The sequence below is a fragment of the Vollenhovia emeryi genome, unplaced genomic scaffold (genome assembly GCF_000949405.1).
Source record: "Vollenhovia emeryi isolate VEMERY1.0 unplaced genomic scaffold, V.emery_V1.0 DF939160.1, whole genome shotgun sequence".
In the NCBI taxonomy this organism is placed as follows: domain Eukaryota; kingdom Metazoa; phylum Arthropoda; class Insecta; order Hymenoptera; family Formicidae; genus Vollenhovia; species Vollenhovia emeryi.
The window spans coordinates 1,685,930-1,711,829 of record NW_011967206.1 but is presented as its reverse complement, the minus strand read 5'-3'; the positions used below and the strand labels follow the sequence as shown (position 1 = coordinate 1,711,829).

General features: G+C 42.5%; 2 protein-coding genes across 10 annotated transcripts in view; one reads left to right on the top strand and one right to left on the bottom strand.

Annotated features, from left to right (window-relative positions):
* Positions 1-92: 92 nt before the first annotated feature.
* Positions 93-11,636, bottom strand: LOC105564754 (adenylate cyclase type 9). Of its 3 annotated transcripts, XM_012017395.1 has the most exons (9): positions 11,321-11,636; positions 10,437-10,560; positions 9,020-9,309; positions 7,210-8,582; positions 6,746-7,000; positions 6,226-6,671; positions 6,012-6,167; positions 5,350-5,549; positions 93-5,268 (listed from the first exon to the last, which is right to left on the bottom strand). In XM_012017395.1, exons 3-9 carry the CDS (start codon positions 9,298-9,300, stop codon positions 3,579-3,581), a joined length of 4,401 nt encoding a protein of 1,466 aa, XP_011872785.1. In that variant the 5' UTR covers positions 9,301-9,309; positions 10,437-10,560; positions 11,321-11,636; the 3' UTR covers positions 93-3,578. The 3 variants fall into 3 exon arrangements, with proteins under 3 accessions (XP_011872785.1, XP_011872784.1, XP_011872786.1); XM_012017394.1 differs by lacking the exon at positions 10,437-10,560; XM_012017396.1 differs by lacking the exon at positions 10,437-10,560 and having other exon boundaries at positions 11,338-11,636.
* Positions 11,637-13,408: 1,772 nt separating this feature from the next.
* LOC105564752 (kinectin) overlaps positions 13,409-25,900 on the top strand; it is a 19,363-nt gene continuing 6,871 nt past the window's right edge. For 3 of the 7 annotated variants that reach the window (XM_012017390.1, XM_012017387.1, XM_012017391.1), the window contains exons 1-15: positions 13,409-13,708; positions 14,700-14,862; positions 15,101-15,264; positions 17,537-17,719; positions 18,597-18,900; positions 19,821-20,596; positions 20,675-21,346; positions 21,484-21,584; positions 21,664-21,832; positions 22,057-22,143; positions 22,572-22,820; positions 22,902-23,045; positions 23,278-23,409; positions 23,588-23,752; positions 23,842-23,922. In XM_012017390.1, coding sequence (XP_011872780.1) covers positions 14,715-14,862; positions 15,101-15,264; positions 17,537-17,719; positions 18,597-18,900; positions 19,821-20,596; positions 20,675-21,346; positions 21,484-21,584; positions 21,664-21,832; positions 22,057-22,143; positions 22,572-22,820; positions 22,902-23,045; positions 23,278-23,409; positions 23,588-23,752; positions 23,842-23,922 — 3,375 coding nt within the window. In that variant the 5' untranslated portion in view covers positions 13,409-13,708; positions 14,700-14,714. Of the gene's footprint in view, positions 13,709-14,699; positions 14,863-15,100; positions 15,265-17,536; positions 17,720-18,596; positions 18,901-19,820; positions 20,597-20,674; positions 21,347-21,483; positions 21,585-21,663; positions 21,833-22,056; positions 22,144-22,571; positions 22,821-22,901; positions 23,046-23,277; positions 23,410-23,587; positions 23,753-23,841; positions 23,923-25,460; positions 25,707-25,900 lie in introns of all 7 variants that reach the window. The other 4 variants (XM_012017386.1, XM_012017385.1, XM_012017389.1 and 1 more) reach the window with 4 other exon arrangements.

Here is a 25,900-nt window from a genome sequence, read left to right as displayed (position 1 = left end):
TCTTTTTTTTTCGAAAATTTTTTATTATTTGCTCGACTAGAATTGTATGCTACGTGTAGAACGAGCTTTTAAGCGATCTTTGTTAAATTTGATTTTTTTCTCTGTCCGCACAACGACGAGTTTTAAATTCGATAAATCGCAAATTCTTGCATGAGTAGTCCACACTACTTTCTCAAGCATTCCACTGCGCTTTTAGGAACAAATATGCGATCGGTAGACTGTGTGAGAAGAGTAGTTACTGGTTTGTATGATTGACGAGAAAGAAAAAGATTCTGTCGCTCATAACGTGATGGAAAGTGCCCACTCACAGAAGCATTTAATTTTTTTATCGATGAAACATCGGCGACGGAAAAAACAAGACTAATACAACGTGTTTCTTTTTTGTTGTATTCTTCCATGAGATGATCAAACTCTTTACAATGGGAACACCTGATATACGCATGTATACACCGTATATACATCGAAAAAGCGTATCACATTGCCAATTTTTCACAACGTGTCATATACGAAGTGTCTCATATTTATCTCCTTTTTCAAGGATTGTGAATGCAATATGACATGAACAAATCACCAACAAAGTCTATATGTACATCACAACAATCAATAGTAATAATTACATGGAGCTATTCCGGTATTGCAAAAAGTCTGCTTGTTTTACTACCGAATGCTTTTGATCTTTATCGAGTTGCAAAAGTTACTGAACCTGCAATGATACCATTTTTTGAAAATCCTTTATTACCGGCTTAAGTTTGACTTTTACAACGTGACAATTTAAATCATATCGTACATTCATACATTCAACTGAAAATGTTGTGAAATTACCCAAATGACTTCACGATTGTTTATATACGTTTATATACAACATATAATGTATATATGCACATATATAAATTATATAATATATATTGTATATTATATATATTTATATATACACATATATATATCAATCACACACATCACGCCTTGTTATAACATGTATTAAATGTTCCAACAATTTATGCCAGGCGAGAAAGAGAATCCTCGCCCGTTTTTGTACATCAGCTATAGTGAAATCAACGGTATAATCTTGTATATATTGTATTGTAATAAAGAAATTGCATTGACAATAATTATATGTACGTTAATGTAGCCTGGAGTCTCTATGCCTCGTTGTCCGTAGAACTTGTGTACGCTCGGTAAATATATGTATATACGGTTTGCAATACATTTTATTTGATATCTCATAACGTATCCCTTCCATCCCACAGATCGGCGAGCGTTAACGTATGTACAAATCGTAGTGTTTGCGAGCGCGCTTTCGCGATACGAATTGTTATCTTCGATCGTACGTTCGAACGCAAAATCTATAATTGACTGTAATCGTAGAAATTTCTCGGCGTAAGCCTCGCGCGATAAACGTCAAATCGAAGTGATAGTAAAGCTACAATATCGCGACTCTCCGGTTCACCCACCGAAGTAATAACATCCAAATGAAAATCATACACAGGTCACAAATATGTTACAGCATTTATATTTACAGGGCTTGGAGGAACCGGCGTTCAGGTCCCTCTTTCGTTATACATAAATTATTGACATTATTACTTTCACGTGGAACAAGTATTTCCGTTGAGTTAAACGCTGCTTATCAAGACCACAATTCTTATGTCGAGCGTATTACATGCCGAATATACAACGACGGTTATGATCCAGACCATTTATCGTATTATGCTCGCACTGCGTATCATTTCCATAAAGGCAAACGCCTAGCATCTCATGTTGACGTAGACTTTCGCAGAAAATTCTCAAAATTCTGTACATATATAAATACAAATATATATATGTATATATATATGTAAATACACACGCATACACGCACACACACGCACACACATGCTATCTTCTACATAGCACAAATCCCATCGAACGCGGTGTCACTTGTCATCGAGATTAAAAAGAAAATGCAACAAGATACTCTTTGGAATCCGACGTAGCAATTTTTTATGTTCAAATATATAACAAGGAGATGTTTGCTTAACGGCGACAAGAAGCACTTTATTGTGTTAGTCGTTAATTCGTGTCCGCGAGCTACGTTTTGGAATGTGTGTAAATTAAAATTTTTATATTCCACGCACGTATTAATTATTTCCTACAACATACTTTAAGCATAGTCTACGTTTACATATGCACACGTCCGCGGCCTGAATCGTTAGTTATTGTTCTTTGGTAAAATTATTTTTCACTGCTCGTAATCTAAGAGATAAAAATTTCTAAGGTAAAAATTTTACTAATTCGTTCGTTTCTATCTGTTCTAGCGTAGATCGAGTTCCAAGCGACGCTTCTAACGTTTTGTCTTACATTCATTTTGTATGTGACGCATCACGATATATCAGACAGGAAGACAAGAGACTGTGTAAACTCACATTTTTTTAGTATATTACTTAAAAAAATTTATTTAACTCACAAGTAACGGGGTAATCGAGTTTCGTTGAACTTTTATCGCGTCGGACGCACTTCGCTGTTGCTCTTATCGTTAGAATATCGAATAGGATAAAATGCCACACGTATCAACTTCCATCGACTCCTCCAAGTAATTGCACGAGCGTTTCACTGCCATTCGATTGCCCGATCGAGAAGAATGACCTTTTCCTGACTCGACTTAGGAAACAGGCATCAGTTGCATCTAAAAATTCGACGTTCAAGTTTACATGCATATACATTCGTGCAAAAATTTACTCGTGGCATCTATATACACATATGCACAAATAATTACCGTTCTCTTCGATGCTCGATAACGTAAAACGCTTCTAAAAAAGATTCCCTCGCCACTGATTCAGTTTTGTACTCGAGGCAAAGGCAGATCTCGGATAATTTCTCACGATATATCTTTTTCTCCCGCTAAATATCGTTCGATATTTTTACAAAAATACAGTAATATCTCTTGTTAATAAATAGTTCTCGCTAATAGAGTTTGAGCAGTCAACGAATAAGGCTTCGTAACGTTTTTCGTTTTCAGCAGTACACGCGGTGACCGCTGCGCATCGCGAAAAAGATATATTGTTCTATTCCGTTTGCTCCTCACCCGTTTTCGGACGCACGCGTCTCCCTAATCAACGACACGAGTTGAGTCGACTGTTAGATCTATCCATCGTCAATATCCAGACGTTTTTCAGGTCTTACGTTAAAACAAATTTGAATTTCGGGATAGTATGCAGACCGAACGATCGATTTGTACCAAGTATTTGTAAATCTCACCGTAAAGTCCCTTCTCCCTTTGGCTTTCAGTCATATCGAGTTTTATTTTCATCAAATATTTATCAACGTATAAAAAAAAGGAGAAAACGATCAGTATCGAATATTGATATAACAATGCACAAAGTGTAGAGTAACTGTAAATAAAAGGCGAAGAGATTACCCGTTCCAACTCGGCTCGCTTACCGTCCGAAAGCTCAAATTACAAGATGTTAAATCATGAAAAATGTCCGAATGCTAATGGACAGATCTAATCTGAATGTCACGATTGCTGCAGGCCGCGAATAGCGTCAGATTATCGACGTATGGTCGTCACGTACGAAGACACCGGTACGATCGACGCCGAGTCTTCAAGTGCCGGTCGTATCGGCGTTCCTCTTGCCTCTCAACAGGAACACGTCCATGTTATCCTTGCCCTTGACGTACACCTGTCCGCGCGGCTCGAACTCGTATCGTTCCGACAGGACGTCCAAACAATTGCTGGCCATCTGTATCCTACCGGCGACCCCGGTGGAGTCCATTCGCGACGCTATGTTGACCGCGTCGCCCCAGATATCATAATACAACTTGGTAGCGCCGATGACGCCGGCCGTGACGTCGCCGTAGTTGAAGCCGATTCGCAGGATCAGCTTGAAGCCCAGCAGGTCCCGGTTGAAGTCGTATATCACTTTGTGCATCGCCACGGCGAAGTCCAGCAGCTGGAACAGATGCGTGTACTCGTGCTCGCTCTGCTGCCTCACCTGCGGATTCAGGCCGCTCGCGGCCATGAAGGTGCTGCCGATCGTCTTGATCTTCTCGACGTTCGCGTACTCCGGCCTCTCCAGCAGCTCGTCGAAGTCGCCTATGAGCTCGTTGAGCACGCGCAGGTACTCCTTGCCGCCCAGATACGATTCGTCGTACAGCTCGTTGAAGTTAACGATACTGGCGAAGATAATGCCCACGGACTTGTGATTCTGCGAGTACTTGGCGGTGGTCTTCAGCTGATCGGCCACGTACTTGGGTATGATGTTGTGCAGCAGCCAGTCGGCCTGATTCTTCATCGACTGCACGCGCGTCTTGTCGCGCGCCGCCACCGCGTTGCCGTGGAAGCACAGCCGATAGCTGATCTCGAACTCGCGGTTCAGGAACCAGACCAGCAGCAATAGCAGCACCATGTCCAAATATATCTCCGAATTGTACAATCTCTCGTTGTACTTGGTACGAGGTGGCACGCGAGGCGACGCTTCTTGTCCTCCCGTGTATCCCGTAACCGGCGATTGCGTTCTCGTCGAAGCGGCAGCGGCGAGGAAATCTCTCGTGCCGTTCAGTTCGCTCGCGAGCGATTTGACAAAATTCGGATGCAGCGCGCCTAACTGCATCAGCTGCGAGTCGTTGACACGATTGTTGCCACCGAGATTCTCCTGGCGGTACGGCGATACGTGGCTCACCACGAGACATATGAACAGTATGCCGGTAAGTGTGACCAGCAGATTTTTCATCCAACAATTGAGCTGCGTGAAGTTGCAGAAGTGGACCAGTCCGACGAAGATCAAGTAGCTGTAGTAATATTCAAAGTTGTTGAGGCTCCGAGAGCTGTTGCACGTGAGGCTCAGCAGGATGGAGATGATCGGCAGGCCGACCAGGACCGCGCCGCACACGTGCCACGGGTACCAGCGGGAGAAAAACTTGAAGATTCTCTGCGTGAACGTCGCGTGGGCCGTGTTCGGGTAGAGCAGCTGACGGATGCAGAGGGACACCGCGATCACCTGCACGGCGGTTGCGAGCACGGAGAACGCCGTGTAATAAACCGTCGGTTTGCACAGAAGAAACAACGAGATTGTGATGGCCGTGTAAACCAGGGCGGATATCAAAATGTCGAAGTACGTGTTGAATCTCGAGGTGGCCAGGGTGGGCGGGTTACCGCCCATACCCTCGCTGGCCTTGTGCGCGTTCTCTCGGTACTCCTTCTCCATTTCCTTGTTCTTGAAGAAGAGAGTGACGCTCGACAGTGGCGGTTTGACAAAGTATGAACGCTGAGAGCTCACGTTGTCTTGCACGCACCTTCAAGCGGAAGATAATGATGTTAAAAAAAAAAAGATTTATCGCAATTCATAAAACGCGCCGAGGAACGACTCGTCTCACCTAATTAACTGGAGATCGGATTGCTTGCGTAATTTATGAAAGCACGCGCCGAATGTGTCAGTTACCATCGGAGGGAACGGATAAGGCGGCACCGACGACGAGGGTTCGTGAGTGGAGTTTAACGTTGAGCTAGAGGTGTAATAGCCACTGACCCTGTGCCCCAATAGATCACCTTGGGTCATGCCATTCATTAGGAACAACTATAAAGTCATAAGAAGAGCACGATAGAGAACAATTTCTACAGTAGCGAGAGATATTCTGGAAAAGCAAGGTATCTACTCGTTTCTCGACCAAAAAATTCCCCGATCTTTCAAGTATTTTCATAGAAACTTCCAGGCAAAATTATAATGTAATAATTTTCGATGCAAATTTAAAATAAATTTCATTATTGCATAGGATTATTTTTATCTCGTTCACAGTGTGTTTATTTACATTACACAATCGTAAAGAGAAAATTAAAAATTTTCGAATAGGAAACAAGAGCGGACACTTTACATCATTTAAAATTTCATTTTTTCACGCTTGGATGCTTGGAACGTTAGTTATCGCTTCCCCAAACACATACAAGTTTTCTGCTACTTTGTTACTAATTTAGTCGTTCTGCTAATTTCCAGGTTTCTCCCGGTAGTAGACACCCTGAAAATATATTTACAAAGATGTACCTGCTGTTGTATACTACTTCGCCTGCTATTGCTCTTGATGCCGGAGTCTTTTCTACTGCAAATGGAAGAAGCGTTACTAATCGGCTCTTGACCAGATAATAAAGGACTAGAAGGTACAGGATTCGGGTCCATTTCAACGCCATTGTTCACAGGAACCTGCGAAGCGACCAATCATGAAAAAAATCACCAGGAAACGGGACAAAGAGCTACTAACCCGCCTAAATCCATTGCATTCTTCGTACGCCTGAGCATCGGGTTTCGCTCGTTCCATAGCGATATTCCTTCCCTCCTCGATCTCCAGTGGCGTCATTTCCTCGGTCGTCCGCTGTCTCTGCAGGTATCGCCACGGCTTATTCCGCACTTTTCTCTTGCCGTAACTAGCGGTGGACGTCGGACTCTTGTTCGAGTCCTCCTTCTCGTCCGCGATGCCGTCGTTCTCGGAGTCCAAGATACTGGGCAACGAATTAGCCTTCATCCTGTAATTGCTCGCGTTCGTGACCATGTGGAGATAGTGATAGCGCGGTTTGGCCTGAGTGTTGCACGACGCCAGACGATTCCGCGATTGCATCAACGGCGAGATACTCTTGGGTGACGTGACGTTCGTAATAAATTGATTCACAAAGTCCGACTTACGGGCTCGAATGAAGTAAGTTTTTACACCTGAAACGACACGCATGATACAAAATTCAGACGCCTTGTCTCCTACTTGCTTTCTTCCCCGTTATTCGACTTACCATTGACCACTTCTCCAATTTCCGTAATGTACTGATCTCCCAGAAATCTCAAAGTGTTCTCACTCAGATGTACACGGCCGGGCTTTCCCGTGCTCTCCAGCTTGTTCGCCAGAGTCACGTCGTTCGACCAAACGTCGAACTTGAATCTCTTCGTGCCCACGATCCCACACAGCACGGTGCCAGTGTGCACACCCACTCTCATATTCACGCCCTCGCGTCTTTCGACGTCGAATTGCTTGATGGCTTCGATCATAGCTAGAGAAATTTACAACATTAATTTGAGATTGAGGTAATAGCGAAACAATAAATAAACAACAAGAGCCGGACCAGGTGCTAAAGTGAATAACACCTGGTCCGGCTCTTATTGCCTATTTATCATTTCGTTAATTCTTTAACAGAGCCTATTGATTTTACAATCGTCTGAGGTGACGCTCACATAACGCGTACAATAATGCGCCGCCTACCTAGCCCCATTTCGATGCAACATTTGGCATGGTCGGACCTCGGTTCCGGACATCCGCTTACGCAATAGTAGCAGTCTCCCAGCGTGGATATCTTCTCGCAACCGTGATGCTCGCACAGATCGTCGAAACGTTCGAACAGGTCGTTCAGGATGCCCACCAATTCCTCCGCGGTCTTATTCGAGCTCATCCTGGTGAATCCGACGATGTCGGCGAACAGGATACTGACGTCCTCCATCGAGAGCATGTTGAACGGTCGAAACAACGAGCGAATGTCGGTGTTGTTGGACGGTATCGAGCCCTTCTTCAGCGAGTCCTCGCGCTCCCTCTCGCGCTCGCTCTCCTCCATGAGCCAATCCGCGACCTTCGGCGGCATAACGGAGTGTATCATCTTCTCCTTGAGCTGCTTCTCCATCTCCAGCTGTCGACGTACCAGCAGGGACTGGCCGACCTTCATAAACGTGCCGCGCATTCTCACGAAGGTCATTATCAAAATATGCACGCCTATCAAATGAATGCAAATCTGCATCAAGATCCTTATCGCGAGATTCGTGGAGAAGTCAATATCATCGGCGAATAAGTTAGCGTAATTATCTATAGGCGACGAATTCACGGTGGAATTAACAGCGGTTATCACGGATGGGACGCTAGGGTTTAATCTCGTTAAAACATTCGTGTCGCTCAGGGCGCTGTGCAATCGTTGAGCCACCGTCTCTGAGTATCTCGCTCCCGCATTCATTGTGTCTCTGCCCTGGCGCAATCTCGACATCGCCTCTGCACTAATTGCCGTAGTAAAATCACTAATATTACGTATCACATTCTGTAGACCAGCAACATTTAGAGGATCCCTTAGAGACGAGTGCGTAAGTACCAACGTTCGTTCTCCCCCCGCCGCCATACGATTAATTCCTGAAGTATCATTTTGTACAATTCGTTCGCCCGTGTAAAATCTCTGGCGCGCGTCCTTCCAGCCGTACAGATAGGCGGTCAGGAACTCGAACATGAATGAGTACAGCGTGGATATGCCCACGCAGGCGTAGAGCGGCATCGGCAGCACTGTGTAAATGACTAATAAGATCTCGGAGCACAGGGCGAAGTGTCCGACCAGAGTCAGCCCGTCCACGTGGGGCGGCACCAGGGCGAGGAAGAGTAGGGACAGGAGGCAGAGCGTCGCCGCGGCTCCCAGGGAAATTGGTAGCACGTAGGATTTGTAATAGTCCGTGTGTGTTAAATAAAGGACTGCCGAGGCCAGGACGCCGACGATGCCGAAAACACCCGCCAACGCCGTCCACGTCGACGTATCGTTCTCTATTCCGATTATCACAAAATACACCAGCCACGATAAGGACACTAGCAAGATATACGTGAGAGCGTACCTGCAAAAGGATTAAGGTAATCATTAGAACCCTCCCTGACTCTTTTTAATCTAACGACCAGTCAAAAGCGCAAAGCTCATAGTCGACCAAACTGGTAATTCGATAGCTTATTTACTTCGTCCTTTTTTTTTATTACTTTTAATATTATTACCAATTTCTATTTTATACGCTTTCACTCTCTACAATTCGGATCTTTCAATAATTTTAATTACATTAATATTTTTAGATCTTAAATTAAATATAAAGTAAATAAGCTATCGAAATTTTGCCAGTTCGGTCGAATATAAGCTTTGCGTTTTTGTTTAATTTTCTTGGTGACAATACAAGTACTCAAGCAAGCTAACGATTGGTCCCATAATAATACTCCCAATCGTGTATATTACGTATAGACAATTGTCACGCTCACTGCACAGATTACGTATATACGAGCCACAAACCGAAATCTTAATCTAATTTGAGGAAAGGCACTTCTCCTAAACTGCTCCTCAAGGATCTCCGAGTCGAATCTGGGATTCCACCAGGAACGCGGTGCCGCGCGCTCGAACGGCACGGGTAAACTGACACCGCAGCACCCCAGTCCCTGGCCGCTGTGCGCCAGATACGTTTGTATGTACGGTGCCAGAGATATGTGAATCTCGTCCTCGGCATCCTCGCTGTCGTCCTTCGCCCGGGTGAAGCTGACAGACGAGCCGCGCTTCCGGTTCAATTCAGGAGTCATATTGACAATCTGTCGGAATTCAAAGGAAATTCACTGCGGTACTCCGAAATGCATCGTCAAGGATGCGCTCGGGCAGAGCTCGCTACCAGCGCTTCAGCAGAAGAAACTGCCTTACAACTGTTGCAAAAATCCTGAATCCGATTAACGTGTGCTCTTCATTGTGGCAGAATCTAAGAGCGAATTCGGCAGCTTGCACTAGTGCGCACCGAGGCTCGTTTACAGTCAATTCTTGTATTTAAGGATCGTCTTAAATACTTTTTGAAATGAACATAAACAGTGGGCCAATATCAACACGAGCGATGTAAGATGAAAGTCAAAAATTTTAAATTAAATATACATTTAGAGTAACTTCACGGCGAACGTTTCGGTGTCACGGCACCTTCTTCAGTGCAAATTTACTGTACAAATAATATGTATAATATAATTACAATTATAGATATCGTCGAGAGTTAAGGATCAGCTTATTATAGTGATATGGTCGAAAAGTAAAGTTCAAATACAGTTAAAAAGTTTTCGAACCATCAGTCCATCCTAACGTGTCGCATCTTGAAAACGTACACGATCTGTTGTAGTCTTTTACGCTTGAGTTGGAGACGTTAGTTGGAGGGAGTCCGACAATCCTCCTATCCCAGGTTAGCAGACGAGGATAGGATGTTCTTGTACGGGGTTTTTTTTTCTTTCCGACGAGTGATCTATTACGATTGTTATTTATAATCATGTGCATCAACGCGCTTTCACTTTCTGAAATACTTCCAAGGCCCGGTTTAACCGTCGCTTAACTTTAATCTTGGCTCAATTCGTGTTCGTCTCTTTCTAAAGTAACAGGAAGAGACAAAGAACGAATTAAGCTAGGCTCAAAGTTAAACAACTGAGTAGTACGCACTAGTGCAAGCTGCCGAATTCGCCACAGGAGCATACTTTGATCAAACCGAGGGGGGAAACCGCTGAGGGCATTGTGGTGTACAGATCTGCGGCATTACTGGGCATTGCTTGGCATTAGTTTGGGCATTAGGCCTTGCTGGGGCGTTTTAAAGATAAAGTAAGATAATAAGATAAAGTAATGACCACTGGGCATTAATGGGCATTGGTGTACATGATTTTGGTCAGCGGTTTACCCCTCGGATCAAACTCACGACCCTTGCAACTGCTGCAAAGCAGCTTTTTCAGCCAGACGCAGCCATTCTATCCTTGCTGCTCGTTATCCAAGGTAAGACAGGTGGCATTTTCAGCGTTAACAGCGAGCTCTCCGCCAAACGTACCCTAAAATATATATGCAATAAGTCACACGTATCAATCGGAGAAAGAATGTCTATAAGATAATTAACTTGGTTTGCAAACTGTACGCGGTTCAACTTGGCAAAACAATTCTCGGCTATTTGCGTGCAACAAAATTAATCAATACGCACTTGTGCACATGTCAAGACGTATCCTATTTCTTGCACGTCGCATAAAATGTGCGTGTCCACAAATTGAAGAATGATCTATATATATATTCCTATATCCAATTGGCCTATTAAGTAGCGTCTAAAAATATTATGCTGCCTGAACTATTGACGCGCGTGTTGCGACTACAATGAGCAGCTGCTACCGGACAATACCCCAACACAACGCCGCCCGACGAATGCCACCGGCGAGGGCTCGCGATTCCCCAATCCACACGCTCCTCTCCTCACCCGGGGCCGCACTTGTCGCGACGAGAGGCAGCGCTGAACCGGGATCGCCGCGAACGGGGGAAACCGGGTGCAATTTAAAAGGACACGCTCGACGACGGTCCGCTCCGGCGGCGGCTCGGGCGCCCCTCGGAGGGCCGACTGTACGAGGAGAACGAGCGTCCCCGGGGCCGCGCGGCGAGACGCGGGGCTCTCGACGCGTGTCGACGAAGACCGCGCGGAGCGCGTCCCCCGCGCCTCGCGTTACGTCGCGATTGACGGCACCGCGGATCGTCGACGTCCAACGTCGACTCTCGCGCGTCGGCCCCTCGAGCGGCGATCGTGGTCGCGCGCGGAGCGGCGGGACTTACCGCCTGCTGGGACTCACGTCGGTCACGGGCAAGAACGCCGGAGAGTACGAGGAATCGTCATCCTCCTCGCTGACACATCGGAGGCGCCCGCGGGAATCAGCTAGTGTCGCGGGACGCCATTTTTTTCGCGGCTCTCCACCAGCGGCGCCGTCGCGGGGCGGGGAGGGGGCGCGGACGGGCCTCGGCGAGGTCGACGCCGAGGGACGCGCGGCGGTCGGATTATCGCGGGAAGAAGAGAAAAAAAAAAGGTTCCAAGGATCACGCGCTCTCGTCGACGATGCCGAGACGTTCACCGCCGCGACGTTCCGCGGCCATCTTGAATTCGCGAGGGCTGGGAAGGGGGGTTCGCATTTCTTCTCCCCCCCTCCCCCCGAGGATTGAACCTCGAACGGTGAAGCGTGGCCGTTCGCGCTTTTTAAAGTCCGAGAGCTTTAAAGAGCGAAGGAAAAAAGGGGGTAGGAAAAGAGGAGGGCGCGCCGATTATTCGGTGATAACGTAGAGACTTTTCGTCGGGGCGGTTTCTATTGGCTTTCGTATCTAGGGACGCGCAGGCCGCGAAACTGCCTGCGTTTAGGAACTAGCGTGGAGCCAATCCGGAGACCGATTGGGAGGGCGACTTAAGCCCGCTGCAGACGATGCTATTTTTCCTGCTGGATTGCCTGCAATTTAGTAAATTACTAGGAATCCTGAATGCTGAGTGGTGCAATGATAGTAATTTACTAAAGCCCGCTGCAGACGATGCTATTTTTCCTGCTGGATTCCTTGCGATTTAGTAAATTACTAGGAATCCTGAATGCTGAGTGGTGCAATGATAGTAATTTACTAAATCGCAAGCAATCCAGCAGGAAAAATAGCATCGTCTGCAGCGGGCTTTAAATCGCAAGCAATCCAGCAGGAAAAATAGCATCGTCTGCAGCGGGCTTTATTTTTCTCTTCTGTCGAAAAGAACGCGCGGAAAGTAATAAACGTGCTGTGCACGACAGATTTTGTATAATTCCGTCATACTGTATATTTTATCGAGATAGGAGTCGAATAAAAAATTTTGCTCTGTCGGCGAAATAACGAGCGAAGCAAATTCAATGCGTTGAAGATACAAGATATCACGGCTGTTTTTCTTTCAGGAGAAATAGAATCATTTTTCGGAATCTCTTTCTTGGAATCTTGGCGACTTAACCGCGGCAAATTGTCGATCTGTGTCTCCTGAAAGGAAAACAACCGTAATCCTTAACGCATTAAATAAAAGCCGACGGTTTGCCAGTCGAGAAGGATTTTTAAAAAAGGATTCTGTTGAAAGAAGTCACAATTCCATATTATATATTTTATCGAGATACGAGTCCAATGAAAATCTCGTCCTGTCAAAGAAATGACGAGTGAATCTTTAATGCGAATCAAAGATTACGGTTGTTTTCCATTCAGGAGACACAAATGAACAATTTGCCGCGGTCGAATCGCCGAGATTCCAAGAAAAAGGTTCTACAAAATGATTCTATTGAGAAACCACTCCGGGATGCGTTCTTCGGTGAAAAACACACTCCGGCTCTCCTCCCGTGAGTCCAGGAGCGTCGATTAAGCTTCAATAAAATTCCAAGTGGAACGCGACGCGCGGCCATCCGTGCCAGAAGTGTCGATTGTCTTCCCCGAAAGGCAAGCAGCCTTTATCGAATCAACCATCGACAATTACGACTATCCCTTTCGCGGACAAGAATCCCGGCAATTCCGCTCGATCAGCGCGCGCATTCGCGATCGCGCGGGATCGATCGATCGCTCGACTCCGCGGACTCGATTGATCGACGGCGCCAAATTGCCAACCGGCGTGAAGGTAATCGCGAAAGGGTCGAGCGCGCGCGTTCACCATCGCACGACGATCTCTCGCGCGGGCTCGACGCTAAGTATCTTCCACACTTGAATTGGACCGTCGATCTTTCGTCGCACACCGGTGTCCCCGTCATCGCCGATCCGCGTCGAGATAATCGAGAGAGAGAGAGCCCCCGAGCGTTCGCGCGCGCGGCCGCGGCCGCGCGCCGTCCTGCATACGTGGCAGAGGCCGCGCGCCAATCAGAAGCGACGGCGGCCGATAGGCGTGGCTTGCGGCGCCTAGTACAGTTCGCTCCACGTCCGGCCGCCATAGTGCTTCGGGGAATCGAGCCGCGCGCGTGTGATTCCTGGCTCCGTCGCACTCGCTTTCTCTCTCTCTCTCTTTCTCTCTCTCTCTTTCTCTCTCTCTCTCTCTCTCTTTCTATATCACTCGGCCGTCTACGCGACACCCAGCCGTGGCCGCTGTCCCCGCAGCGAGGAGCACGACGATCCCCTGGCCCTCGCCCTCGACCTCGCGCGCCTGTTGCCAGCACCCGCGTCTACTCCGGGGATCTACGAGGATAAACACCCTCGGTAAGTGGCCGCGTCGGCGCGCGTGCAGCTACTCCCTCGCCGGGGGACGGGGACCGCGGTGCGCACAGTGGCAACGGCGTGCCGGTCGCGCGCCGCAACACCGTTAAACGTGCCCGACGCACCGAATTCGCCGGTCAGTCCCCGTAGACGTGTCGATGACCCGCGCCCCCGTTGATCCATATGCCGCCCACCGTAACCGCTCGCGGTATCGCAGCCCCGATACACCCCGTTCGCTCGCTCGCTCGTCGCCTCCGCGCTCGGCCCGCACACGTATACACACGTCCCGCCGTTATCTTGGTCTGCCTCAAGGACGAATTCTCCGAGCGTCCTCTGCTCCCCGCTGGAAGAAAAAAAATTCAACGCGGACCGCTGTTAGCCGCCCTCTCCTCCTCCTCCTCCCCCTCCCCCCCGGCACAAGATGAACTGTTTAGGGCCCAGTTTCACGTACGTCGGTGAACTGTTGAACTGGAGCTCGGTCAACCCTGCCTACCTTCTTCTACTTTGTTGTCCAGGCGAAGACGAGGAGAGTCAATTGATCTTCGGTTTGCAGCTGACACGCCGTTTGTCAAACTGGCCGTTTGGTCGTTGGTCAGAAGCCGGAGCTGTACGCCGGTCCTCTTTCCTTCACCCGAGAAGGAAGAGGACTGACATAGAGTTCCAACGGCTGACAACTCGTTGCAGACCGGGTCCTACGCTCGCGACTTCCGGACTCCCCCCCCCCCCCCCGCGAGAATCTGCTTCGGATAGACTTCTCACATTTCTCTTATTTGCCCCCGTAGCCTGGCGAGAGGCAGTTTCCTTTTCCGCCGGTATGACCGGACAGCGGTCTTTTATTTCCTGATACACGTGGGAAAAGCTTGCGTCAAGTTGAAAGGGCAAACGGCCGAGTCGCTAAGAGGATACTGTAAAAGTGATAGAAACTTGTCCGCGTCCGACGACCGAACTCCAGCCAATCTCGCCGAGATACTCAGGGGTGATTGTTCTCTTGCAGGTAAAACCGCCAAAGATGGATGTTCAGACGGGACTCGTGTACATCGGCATTGTCGTCCTCTCCGCCGTGGCCATCGCGTTTATCTCGATGTTCGGCATAAGAGAGAAGTCTTACGAGGAGGCAATCGCCGAGCAGAGGAAGCTCCCCGACGATCTGCTGTCAAGTACGTCGATTAATTTGCGCGGCTTTGCCGAATTTGCGCCCTGTCGAGTTAGTTTGACCCGCGACATGATCTGTAATGTAATTATGTTGATGTACGTAAGGTCGTTTCGCACAAGATACAATTTCGAGAAACGTTTAGCGTGTATGTAAATAGAAAGTAAGATACAAATATGAGATGAGGTAAATGTTTGGGAAGAATACCCCGCGTACGTTACGATATCCTCTCGCTTTGTTTACAGGCAAAAAGGATAAAAATAAAGAGAAAAAGCACAAGAACAAGGCAGGGAAAAAGGTGAAAGAGAAGAAAGAGGAGAAAGATGATAAAGAAGATAGGGACGAGAGAGCCGAGCATGTACAATTTGAAGAGACTCCACAGATATTGCCCTCCGAGCCTCCGGTGCAGGTAAATTTACAATTTGCCCGCTCGCTTTGTCGCTCGTTAAGAGACCTGCAGTTGTAGAATCGAACGAGGCGTATTGTAGACCCCTCGAGCTCTTGATATGCAAAGAAGGGCGCTGGTACGACTTGACTATAGGATGGATATATACATAAGGCTTTAACTATTTAAATGGACCGAAATCTATGCAAAAGAAAAGCACCAAACAGACCTGTTATCGGCTCTTGCTATTGTACTTGTCAATCCTCGAACGTTAGCAATGTAGAATGACGAGATAAGAGAAGGTAGCCGCGCAACGTTCGGCAATAATAGGAGAAGCGCGATCGATTGATACTTCCGCGCTTTTCGTATCACGCTTGCACAAACGCGCCACGTACTAAATTACGATTGCTTGCTTAAAATACAGAAACGGAGCTTAAACTTGGAGCTGCACGTAAAGCTGCCGTTGAAGTATAAGCTTTGAACGTTTTATATTTTCACGCATGAAATACGGTAACCCAGGCGACACACGATACGGCGTATCGTTACATCCACCCAGCGAAGAAAGGAGATTTAGGGCGCGTCCTATTTTTATTCCATTTTTTTTTCTCTCCAATTGTCACACAATCCACGAGACGCGAACACACGGAATCGCCGTGGTTGTTAACATTTGTCTCGAACACCTGGGACATTACGACGTTATTCCCAAAACTCATAACGACTTTTCTGGGTAATGGAATAGTATATAAGCGTATAGCAATAGATAAATTAGTTGTAAGCAAATTTCCATGTTGTATAATGTTCACGTACGTTATCCATAAGGATGTTCTCTTTATTTAATAATTTTCAACGCTCGTGAATCATAACTTTTCACATTATATGCATTATATAATAATGGGCATTGCACCGAGTAACTTACAGCAAAACTCCTCTTATGAAGATGTAGTACATTGATATAGTCTAAGAGTAAAGTTTCCTGCTTTGCAGAGGAAAATACAATTTCGATAGACAGAACTAACGTCACTTTCAATGTTTCACATACTGAAGTCTCTTTCAATTGCCGTTTTCATTTGTTAATTTCCGTTAACCACAATTTTGTAAAATATGTTTTTAGTAGGCTTATATTATCCCATCTTTTTTATAGTATTTGTTTCAAATGAAAATTAAAACTTGTTATTTCTCAACGACTTAACGTGACGCGCACGAAGATGTCTTGGTGAGTTGTGGAGAAATTAGAGGAAAGTCCTCTATTATGAGATGGGATTCTAATATGAGATAGTAGGTTTTCGACGTCCAAATTCAATCAAATCCTTTTTTCGCAACGGTTGCACGATCGTACAATCAATTTTCCGCTAAACAGATTTCACTTCAAGGGCAATAAATGCATGGCAGAAGCAACAGACGCGATGCCTATTAATTTATCAGAAACTCCGCTCTCTCGTATTAGGAGCCTATCCCATGATAGGGGACTTTCCTCTAAATCTTTTTATTACATCTAAAATTATATACGAGTAAAAAATTATTGGTCTCACAAGTAAAGGCGTATCGTTATTTTTGGAATTAACGCGCAGGTGGATAAGGGATATTAAACGAGCATGTTTAAGAATACGAGCTTGATTGAGTCCAAGTTGATACTTGATTATATTTCTTGCATACGTGTCTCATTGATAAGTAACTCTGAAAGTTCAAGATTATTTTCTAAAAATAACTTTGTCATACACATGCAGCAGCATTTTAATGATACTGCTTCGGGGTCTCGACTACCTTATCACGTAGATTACAAGAGAGTCAGACATGAAAAATGTCATTAATGCGAGAAAATTGTACATTTCAACAAGTCTTTAGGAAACTTCAGATGTTTGTAAAACGGAATAATTTTTACAAATATTTTGTAATAATTTTACAAGATGCTTCTCACAATTCATAAAAAAAAACATTATCGCAGAAGCGTTAACAGCAATATAACAAACTTGTAAATTCCAGGTTTATATGCTCGACAAGAGGACTAAGTAAACATAAGGTGAAAAGCGCAGACTTAATAAATTGCTGACTAGTAATTTATTATTAAATAACATTAAATATTTCTGTTTTCTGTACGTTCGTGAAGATGTTGAAATAATTAATTTAAACACTACATTATTATGTGAAGCGTAATACAATGATATAATTTTTATTAAACTGCACATGTGCCCCATTGTTATATAATGTAACATGGATTTTCGAGCATGCTGCTTGATATTTTTTGCCACGCTGATGAAATAATACGGGAACATTTTTTACGTTTGCATCAAACTCATAGGAGAGTAATAAGGGCAATAAGAAGAGAGGGAAGCTTGAAAAGATAAAACCAATCCTCGTAAATAAAGACGAGCCATCGGTCATTGTGACTGAATTAAATCCCTCGCAACCTCCCTTGGCGGAGGCCAACCATTTCGATCTTATTCATCCAAAGGATGACCTTGAACTCGTGCGGAGTCACAGTGTGAGTGATTTACCATTTGCAAAATATCTTGCACCACTTGTATATTTCCTTGCACATTGCATTCTTTGTCTATGTGATTTCTTTTTAATTTAACGGACGAAAGTATCGAGCGAAGTAATATCTTTTCAAAATATTGATAAAAATTGTTTTTAAGATTGTTCCCTGTCTGCAATTTTACGCTGTTTGTTTCCTTCACTGCTTAACTTTTTTTTATTCCTATCATTTGGGTAAAATTAACCACGCGTGCATGAAAAGATATACAGAGGAGAGTTCTCTGTTATGAGATAGGAGTCTAATATGAGATAGCAGGTTTTCAACATCCAAATTCAATCACAAATCTTTTTTCGCAACAATTACACAATCTAACAATGAATTTTCCACTAAACAGAATTCGACAATAAATTCATGGTGGAATCAACTGATGGTGCCTATTAGGATCCTATCTAGACGTCTAATATGAGATAGTAGGTTTTCAACGTTCAAATTCAATCACAAATCTCTTTTTTGCGACGACTACACGATCTAACAATAAATTTTCCACTAAACATTTCATTCCAAGAGCAATAAATTCATGGTGGCACCAATAGATGATGCCTATTAATTCAACAGAAACCCCGCTATCGCATATTAGGATCCTATCTCATAATAGGAGACTTTCCTCTACATATTATTGATCATTCATCGAACGTTCTCGATTAACAGGAATCATGTTGATTTGCGAAACATTAACAGTTGTACAAGATGTAAAGATTAATGTTTGAGATGATAACACACGCACTATGCTAATTAATGTGGATACTAATATTCTATGAAAAAAAATCCCTCAGTTTGCCTCACTTAAGTGTAATAGTACAGTAACGTGTCACATGTATAACAGGAGACTCTTCAGCAGATTACCCAAATTGAGACTGTGGAGAGAGTCAACAAGTCGCCAAAGGATACTCCAACCAAATCGAAGAAAAATAACAAGGACGCTGTGAGGAAGAGGGATGAAAATGCGAAGGACGAGAAGCAGGACGTTAATACTTACGGTAATAAAGAAGCTATGAGGGAGGTGAGGGAGCAGCAGAAGGAAACGCCAGTCAAGGAGGTGAAGGAGGTTGTCAAGGAGGTGGTTCAACAGTTACCAAACAAGGAGCCCAAAAAGACGAAAAAAAAGAACGACATTTTATCCCAGATCGGTAAGTCCGTTATTTGCGAAAGGATACAATTTACTTGTTCGCGATCCGGTGCGATGACAAAAGCATGAATCTAACTCTCGGAGATGATGCAAATCTGTACGCGGTTCTTACAGAGAGCAAATCAATATTTCTAGCCTGTTATGACATTCTATAGCCTGCAATTTAATTGATTGGAAATACGACCTTATTTCCCTCTGTACTGCTGTAACCTGCCAGTTTTTATCTTCACAACTTGCACTGAGAGATTTAACAATGATATTTATACACGAATTTATGTATTTCATTTTTTTCCTCCATTATTTTAATATACCGTAAATTTTAGCATGTAATGGCGGTATCTGTTATATATATCAGTATTAAAATAAATTAACAAAATTTAGTACCGTTATATGATGAGATTGCTATTAGCTGTAGAGAATTAATCGTTAATATATGATATATATTAGTACGATTTTTGTTCTGAAAATAAATTATTTTATTTCGTAATATAAATTAAAAAGGTCTAATAAAGTCGGAGTAAGTTATGTGAACTATCTGACCATAGCGTCAAGCAAATTCCTTTGAAGTGCTTCGGAATGTGGTTGAGGTAGGATCACTTCCCCCTCCATCACGCACACATACATACACATATACAAAAGGTCAACGTCCGTGCACCGGTAGCCCTGCAATACGAGCAATAATTTCAAATCCTCATTGTATTTCTGAAACAGTTGTCATAAGATTATTTTAGTCGAGGCAAATATGAAAATTATACATTAAAAGTGTGCGAGTGTGTGCGTGTGTTTCTATATTAATGGATATTTTAATAACTTATCAATCGTATGCCCGTTTGTATAATATAATAATATGGAGTATTTTTATTTAAAAGTGTGTAATATTTCATTTGAATGCTTAATACCTTCGACGTAAACTTTTTTCAGATGGGGATGCCGTTAATGTCGAATTATTGATGCTCTGTATTCAGAAGGCAGAGCTGAGTCGGTCTGAAATACAGATCCTCACGAATCAACTCTTGAACAAACAGCAGGACAATCCGTTAGAGCATTCCGAGTGGACGGAAGGTCGCGCCGACCCCGTTATCAAGTTAAAAAAACAATTGGCGGAAAAAGAGAAAGCATTAGCCGACGAGCACGAGGCGAGCGTGGCCTTTCAAAACAAGCTCAAGGAATTGCGAGCTGAATTTAATACCGAGAGATCTAGGCTGCTAGCGAATATTCGGCAACTCGAGGAGTCACTGAACGCTAAAATCACGGAGACTCAGACGTTGCACACTCGAATGCAACATATTTTGGAAAGTCATGTTGCAGAGAAGCAAGGTTTCGCTAGGCAGATCGAACAACTGCAGACCAAAGTGAACGAGGATGCCACTATTATTCACAAATTACAAGAAGATCAAGGACAGACTCAGGGCCACTTGCAGCAGGAATTGGTGGCACAGCGAAAGCAAATGGAAGTGCAGTTCGCTCAGATGCGCGAAAATGAGAATGCATTGAAGTCGCAATTGGCCCAGAAACACGTGGAGATGCAGGAACTGCAAAATGAACTGCAGGCGACCTGCGAGAGCAGCACCGCGGAGATAGATATGTTACGTCAACAATTAGGTATAATGCAAGGTCAATTGATGCACTCGGAAGGACAGTTGCAGCATTTCAAGGAAACGAACGATCGACTACAAGACGTTGCCAGGCAGCTTGAGGTGAGAACCATGATTCCTTTCTTGTTGGTGCCCTCAAATTAGTCGTTTTCTACTAAGTGTTTTCTTGATAATTTCTAGGAATCTCATCGTGTACACACCGATTTAGATCATAGATTGAAAAGCGCTCATCGGCATGAACAGGACCTGCAGAAGCAAGTGAACTCACTGCAGGCTGAATTGAATCATGCCAAAAATGAAGCGAATGAAACGCCTACCTTAAAGGTGGAACTTACCAAGGCCCAAACGGAATTATTAAAATTAAAATCGGAACTGTCAGCCAAGCTGAATGAAGCTAAATCAGAAGCGGCCGAAATTATTACCTTGAAAAACGCGTTGAGTAACAAGGAGGACGAACTAAAAAGGTCGCAGGACAAATTTTATGCCGTACAGAACGATTTGCAGCAATCCAACATGCAAGTCGCACGTATGGAGTCCGAATTGAATTCCGTACAAAAGAAATTGGATGTGCTAAAGGTCGATTTTGAGAGGACGGATTGTAGTTTGAAAGAAGCAAAGAACGATGCAAACAAGCATCAAAACGAGGTATACACGCTACAGGAAAAATTGACGGATTCGCAGATGGAATTGAGTATGGCTCGTAGTCAGGTTAGGGAATCCAGTACGATGACGAGCGAAATTAAAGCTTTGCAAGCTGAAATAAATAGACTGCAGAACAACGAGAAAAAGGCGGGAGATGAGCAGTTCCGAATTGTGAAACTACAAGAAGAAAATGATAGACTACGCACTGAGGTATTATTTCGTCATTCTTAGTCTTCGAACTTTTCTAACGATTGTATGTTATATAAAATAAAAAATTATCTATATGAGACATTAAATAGAAAACATAGATTTTAAGGATTTTTAAAATATGTTTTATGTGCGTGTAGTTTGCGAATGCTATAGAAAAACAAAAGGAGCTTCAACAGCAGCAGGAGAAGAAAATCCATACGGATGTAGTATTAGCCACTGCTACCGAACATGCCAATTCGTATGTACATGAATGTATAACTATATAAATTTTTTTATTTGACTTAATCCCGTGATATATTTATTCTTTAAAAATTTAGAGAGGGAAGAGCTCTACTAGAAAAATTAACAGCTGAGTTAACGCACAAGGAAAAGGAGTTTAATAAGATAGATGAACGGTTACATGTATTAGAAAGTGATGCAGACAAACATCAACGTTTTATTAGGCAATTGGAAGAAGCTTTGGAGGTTCAGAAGTCTAAAAATAATGTAAGTTCTTTGCGTAGTGATCAAAAGTATTTTTGGTTCTATGTGATTTTATATATTTGTTCGAATCTAATTTTCTCGTATAATACTAATATATCTTTCATAATATATAAATATCTCTTCTCATACAAATTGATGTTTTAACTATTTGTTTATAAATCAATTGCAGTCTAGTATATTAATATAGATGTATTTCTATATTTTTCTATGATTTTTCTATACCACAGGAGCTACGCACAAAGAATTGGAAAGTGATGGAGGCTCTTTCTGCTGCTGAGTTGCGTGCCAAGTCCAATGATGAGAAGGGCGTTAAGGTAAGTTCCTTTTTTCTTTGCTATAATTCTCAATTAATTTTATTAACTAACTTCTCTTATTGCAATACGTTTCTGAAGCGAGCTACTATTGTTATCTTACATTCCTTTACTTATAATCTTTAGTTTTCCAATCATCTTATAAAACTGAACATATGAGAGGATTGGTTGAATTTGGATCTCACCGACTTGATTGTTCTCAGAACAATGTATCACTTTATTAGTTAAATAGTAGAAACTAACAGCATATATTGTGATACACTGAGATTTAATTACGTTATTATTTCTCTTGAATCATTTTAATTGTAATTATTGCATATTAATATAAACATAAATGTTCTGTACAAGTACCTTATTACTTGTTGATATTGGAAAATCCGACATTTTCTAATAAATCATATTTTTATAAAATTGTTTGTTTATTTAATTAGGAGGAAACACAAAAAATTAAAGAAGAACAAGAAGAAATAACTAAGACACTTCTACAGAGGATATTTCCTGAGATTAAAGTGTCCGAGAAAACACATGAACAATGGCTCAAATCGTTCGAAGATAAAATATATATTATTCTAAACGAATTAAAACAGAAAAATACAGACCAGACAAATCCAGATTTGGAGAGACAGAACAAAAATCTGCAAGGCATGGTTTCGCATTACAAACAGATTATCTATGATACGGTGAGTATTTCGTTAAATTTGATAATGCTCCATTACAAAAATTGCTTATTTACTTCTTCCTTTTGTTTCCCTTTTTTTTAGGAAGGTATGCTTAATAAACTACAGAGTTATATTGAGTCCGAGGAAACAAGATGGCAATCGCAACTTCGGCAAAAGGAGAACGAAGTGACAAATCTTAGGGTAGAACTTACTGATATGCAAGCCAAATTAATTTCAAGTGAAGAGGTAAGAATTATAAAAATCTTTGTAAACAAAAGTTTTCCAACTGTTCATGGCAAAATACTCTTGGTGGGTTGCCACTTCCTCCCGAGAGGTAGACAATCGAAAAAAAAACCGATAATTTTTAGTTGGATTTGAACTCGGATCTTTAGCACATAAGAGCAGTGTAGCAACTCTTGGTTCAACTGAAAAATTAAAATATATACTTTTTCGTCTCACGCTACAATTATTTTTCTAGTTTAAACAGAGGGTGAGAGAATTGGAAGAGCGTGCAGAAAAGAATCGTACTGGATTATTACTTAAGGCCGCACAGAGAGCCACAACCTGTGGAGATAGCAACGAGCTTGTTACTTTAGAACAATTACAAGAGGTAAAGAGAGATTTTACTATTGATGATTATTGACTAATAACTACATTTCTTAGTAATTATAGTAGCAATATTATCGTGTATTAGTGTACGTGTACAAGATAAAGAATACCAATGCTGTTAAAGTATTAGTAACAATTTTCAATATATAACCTATTTTTTATTACTGTTCTTATTTCAGGACAAGGCCCGATTGTCGCAGGAATTAGAAGTGGAATGCAATAAGAGGGCGACATTGGATGCGGAAGTTACAAAATTGCGTTCCCTTGTTGAAACTAGTGAGACGAGTTTAGTGTACGAAAAAAACCTTGTCACACAACTTCAACAAGAAGTGTCTCAACTCAAGGTAATTCTTTTAGTGCCCCTTTTCGTAGCGATATATGCAGGGTGCCTCATTTTTAAAAACATAAAAACATGTCGCTTTATTAATTCCAGAACGAAATTTGCGGCGGATGTAGCAGCTCGGAACAGTCTATCTTAAACGGTCCACCCACGTCGGAGCCTCTTCAATCCGAGGTTAGTATTTATTAATAAGAGTTAATTTAACTCTTATTAATATACGATTAATAAACGATGTGCCTTCTCTATTCGAGTTATTGCATAGCTTTTGCTATCTTTATAATAACAAAATTCTGTATTATAAAAGCATTATATTATACGATGCTGCAAAACACTGATATAATACTTTACTAATCATGAAAGATCTGCCAATAATTACTAATGAATAACCGCCTGATTGTGATTTACTGCTCTTTTGTATATGTTAACTGAATAATCAAGCAGTTGAATATATAGATGTTGTTACAAAATTGATAATTCTCTTGTCGTTATAAAAGTACGATAAATTATGTCTTGATACATGTATTTTAATTCTCGTGACGTGAGTGTGTGAACAGGGAAAAAGATATGATAATAACAAATTGAAAAATAAGTTTTCTATATGTATATCTTGAATTTTATATCAATTTTAATAAACTTAAATTTATTTAAAAAATTATTTTTGCAATTTATATATAGAATTTTATTCTCTATATAATATTGAGTTATTGATTTCTACAACATTATCTATATATCACAATAAAAAAAAGTTAATATCTTTCATATGCTACATAACACTAGGTAAAGTGATTGTTAAATTGAATAATTTCTTCCTAAATAATTGTGAAGTTATATATAATGTATTATTATACATAATACATATGTATACAGGGTGTCATGTAATACCCGCCTCACCTCTTATTTACAAATAGAGCGGACTAGACAGAGTCGAAAAGTCCTCTACTATCTTGCAATTTTCGCTATATAGTTAACGAGTTATTAATTGTTAAAAATCGCTTTCTTAGCCCGGCCTACCGCCCAATTCGAGCCGTCCTGCAAGATGCGGCCGTCCCGCAATCAGCGTTGCTAGGAGCGGGGAGTTGTTTATTATACGTAGCCCTCGCCGTGTGTCATAAACAATTTCTCACGTGCCTAGTAACGGTGATCGCGGGACGGCCGCATCTCACCACGAGCTTGAATTGGGCGGTAGGCCGGGCTAAGGCAGCGATTTTTAACAATTAATAGCTCGTTAACTATTGCGAAAATTGCAAAGCGGTAAAGGACTTTTCAACTCAGTCTAATCCGCTCTATCCGTAAATAAGAGGTGAGGCGGGTATTACATAACACCCTGTATATGAATAGTGATGAAAGAAACACTGCTATGCCAATAATTACTGAAAATCTTGGAATACAGTTGTACAATGAAATCGTAGTATATGTGACAAAGACTTGGTTACAGATGTTTGAAAGGTGTTAATTGTAGTATATCAATAAAAACAATTTTGTCTCATTATGTAAAAAATATTAAAGCCCATTTCAATTATGTACTAGCAATTTAATTACTGTGTTTCAAGATTCCAAGACTGTTGGATAATTTATTGGAACGGCAATTTTGCATATTTTGACCGTAGCATTATATTCATTGTCATATGAACGAAACGATAGCGATTCGATAAATTGCCGTTCCCATAACCGATTCCTTTAAACGGTCAGATAATAATGTATCTGGAATGCAGTCTTCTCTAGCGTCTCAGGCTCTGATAACTGCGTTAGAAAATACTCTGCTCAAGAATACAGAGTTTGCAAACTGTTCCATTACCAAACCTGTCAATTTGGTCAGTCAGTCTGAACAAGACATTGAGAACAACTCCCTTTCTATAAAATACTCCTCCAAATCTTGTCATATGACAGATCACGACACGCAGGCTAATCGGAATCCAATGATTGGCCAGCAACATAAAAAGCACAAGAAAAAGAGGAAGGTAAACTTACAAATCTGAGACAGAAAAAGTGTTACTGGCTCGGTCTTTACTGTAATAGGTGCACTTCAGTTATAATTATTGAAATGTAAGACACTTGTTATAGGGCTCAATATTACAAAGAATATTATAATTTCTTTAGCTGACTTATGTGTGCATATATTTCACAATATCTTTGAAAAAATTATACATATACA

What these genes read in the sequence shown, in the direction of transcription:
- LOC105564754 (XM_012017395.1), bottom strand. Translation starts at nt 9,300, where the DNA reads ATGACTCCTGAATTGAACCGGAAGCGCGGCTCGTCTGTCAGCTTCACC. An exon ending in TTGCATCGAAATGGGGCTAG is followed by an intron (nt 7,001 to 7,209) that starts GTAGGCGGCGCA and finishes AAATTTCTCTAG; the next exon opens with CTATGATCGAAGCCATCAAG. An exon ending in TCCGATCTCCAGTTAATTAG is followed by an intron (nt 5,269 to 5,349) that starts GTGAGACGAGTC and finishes TTCCGCTTGAAG; the next exon opens with GTGCGTGCAAGACAACGTGA.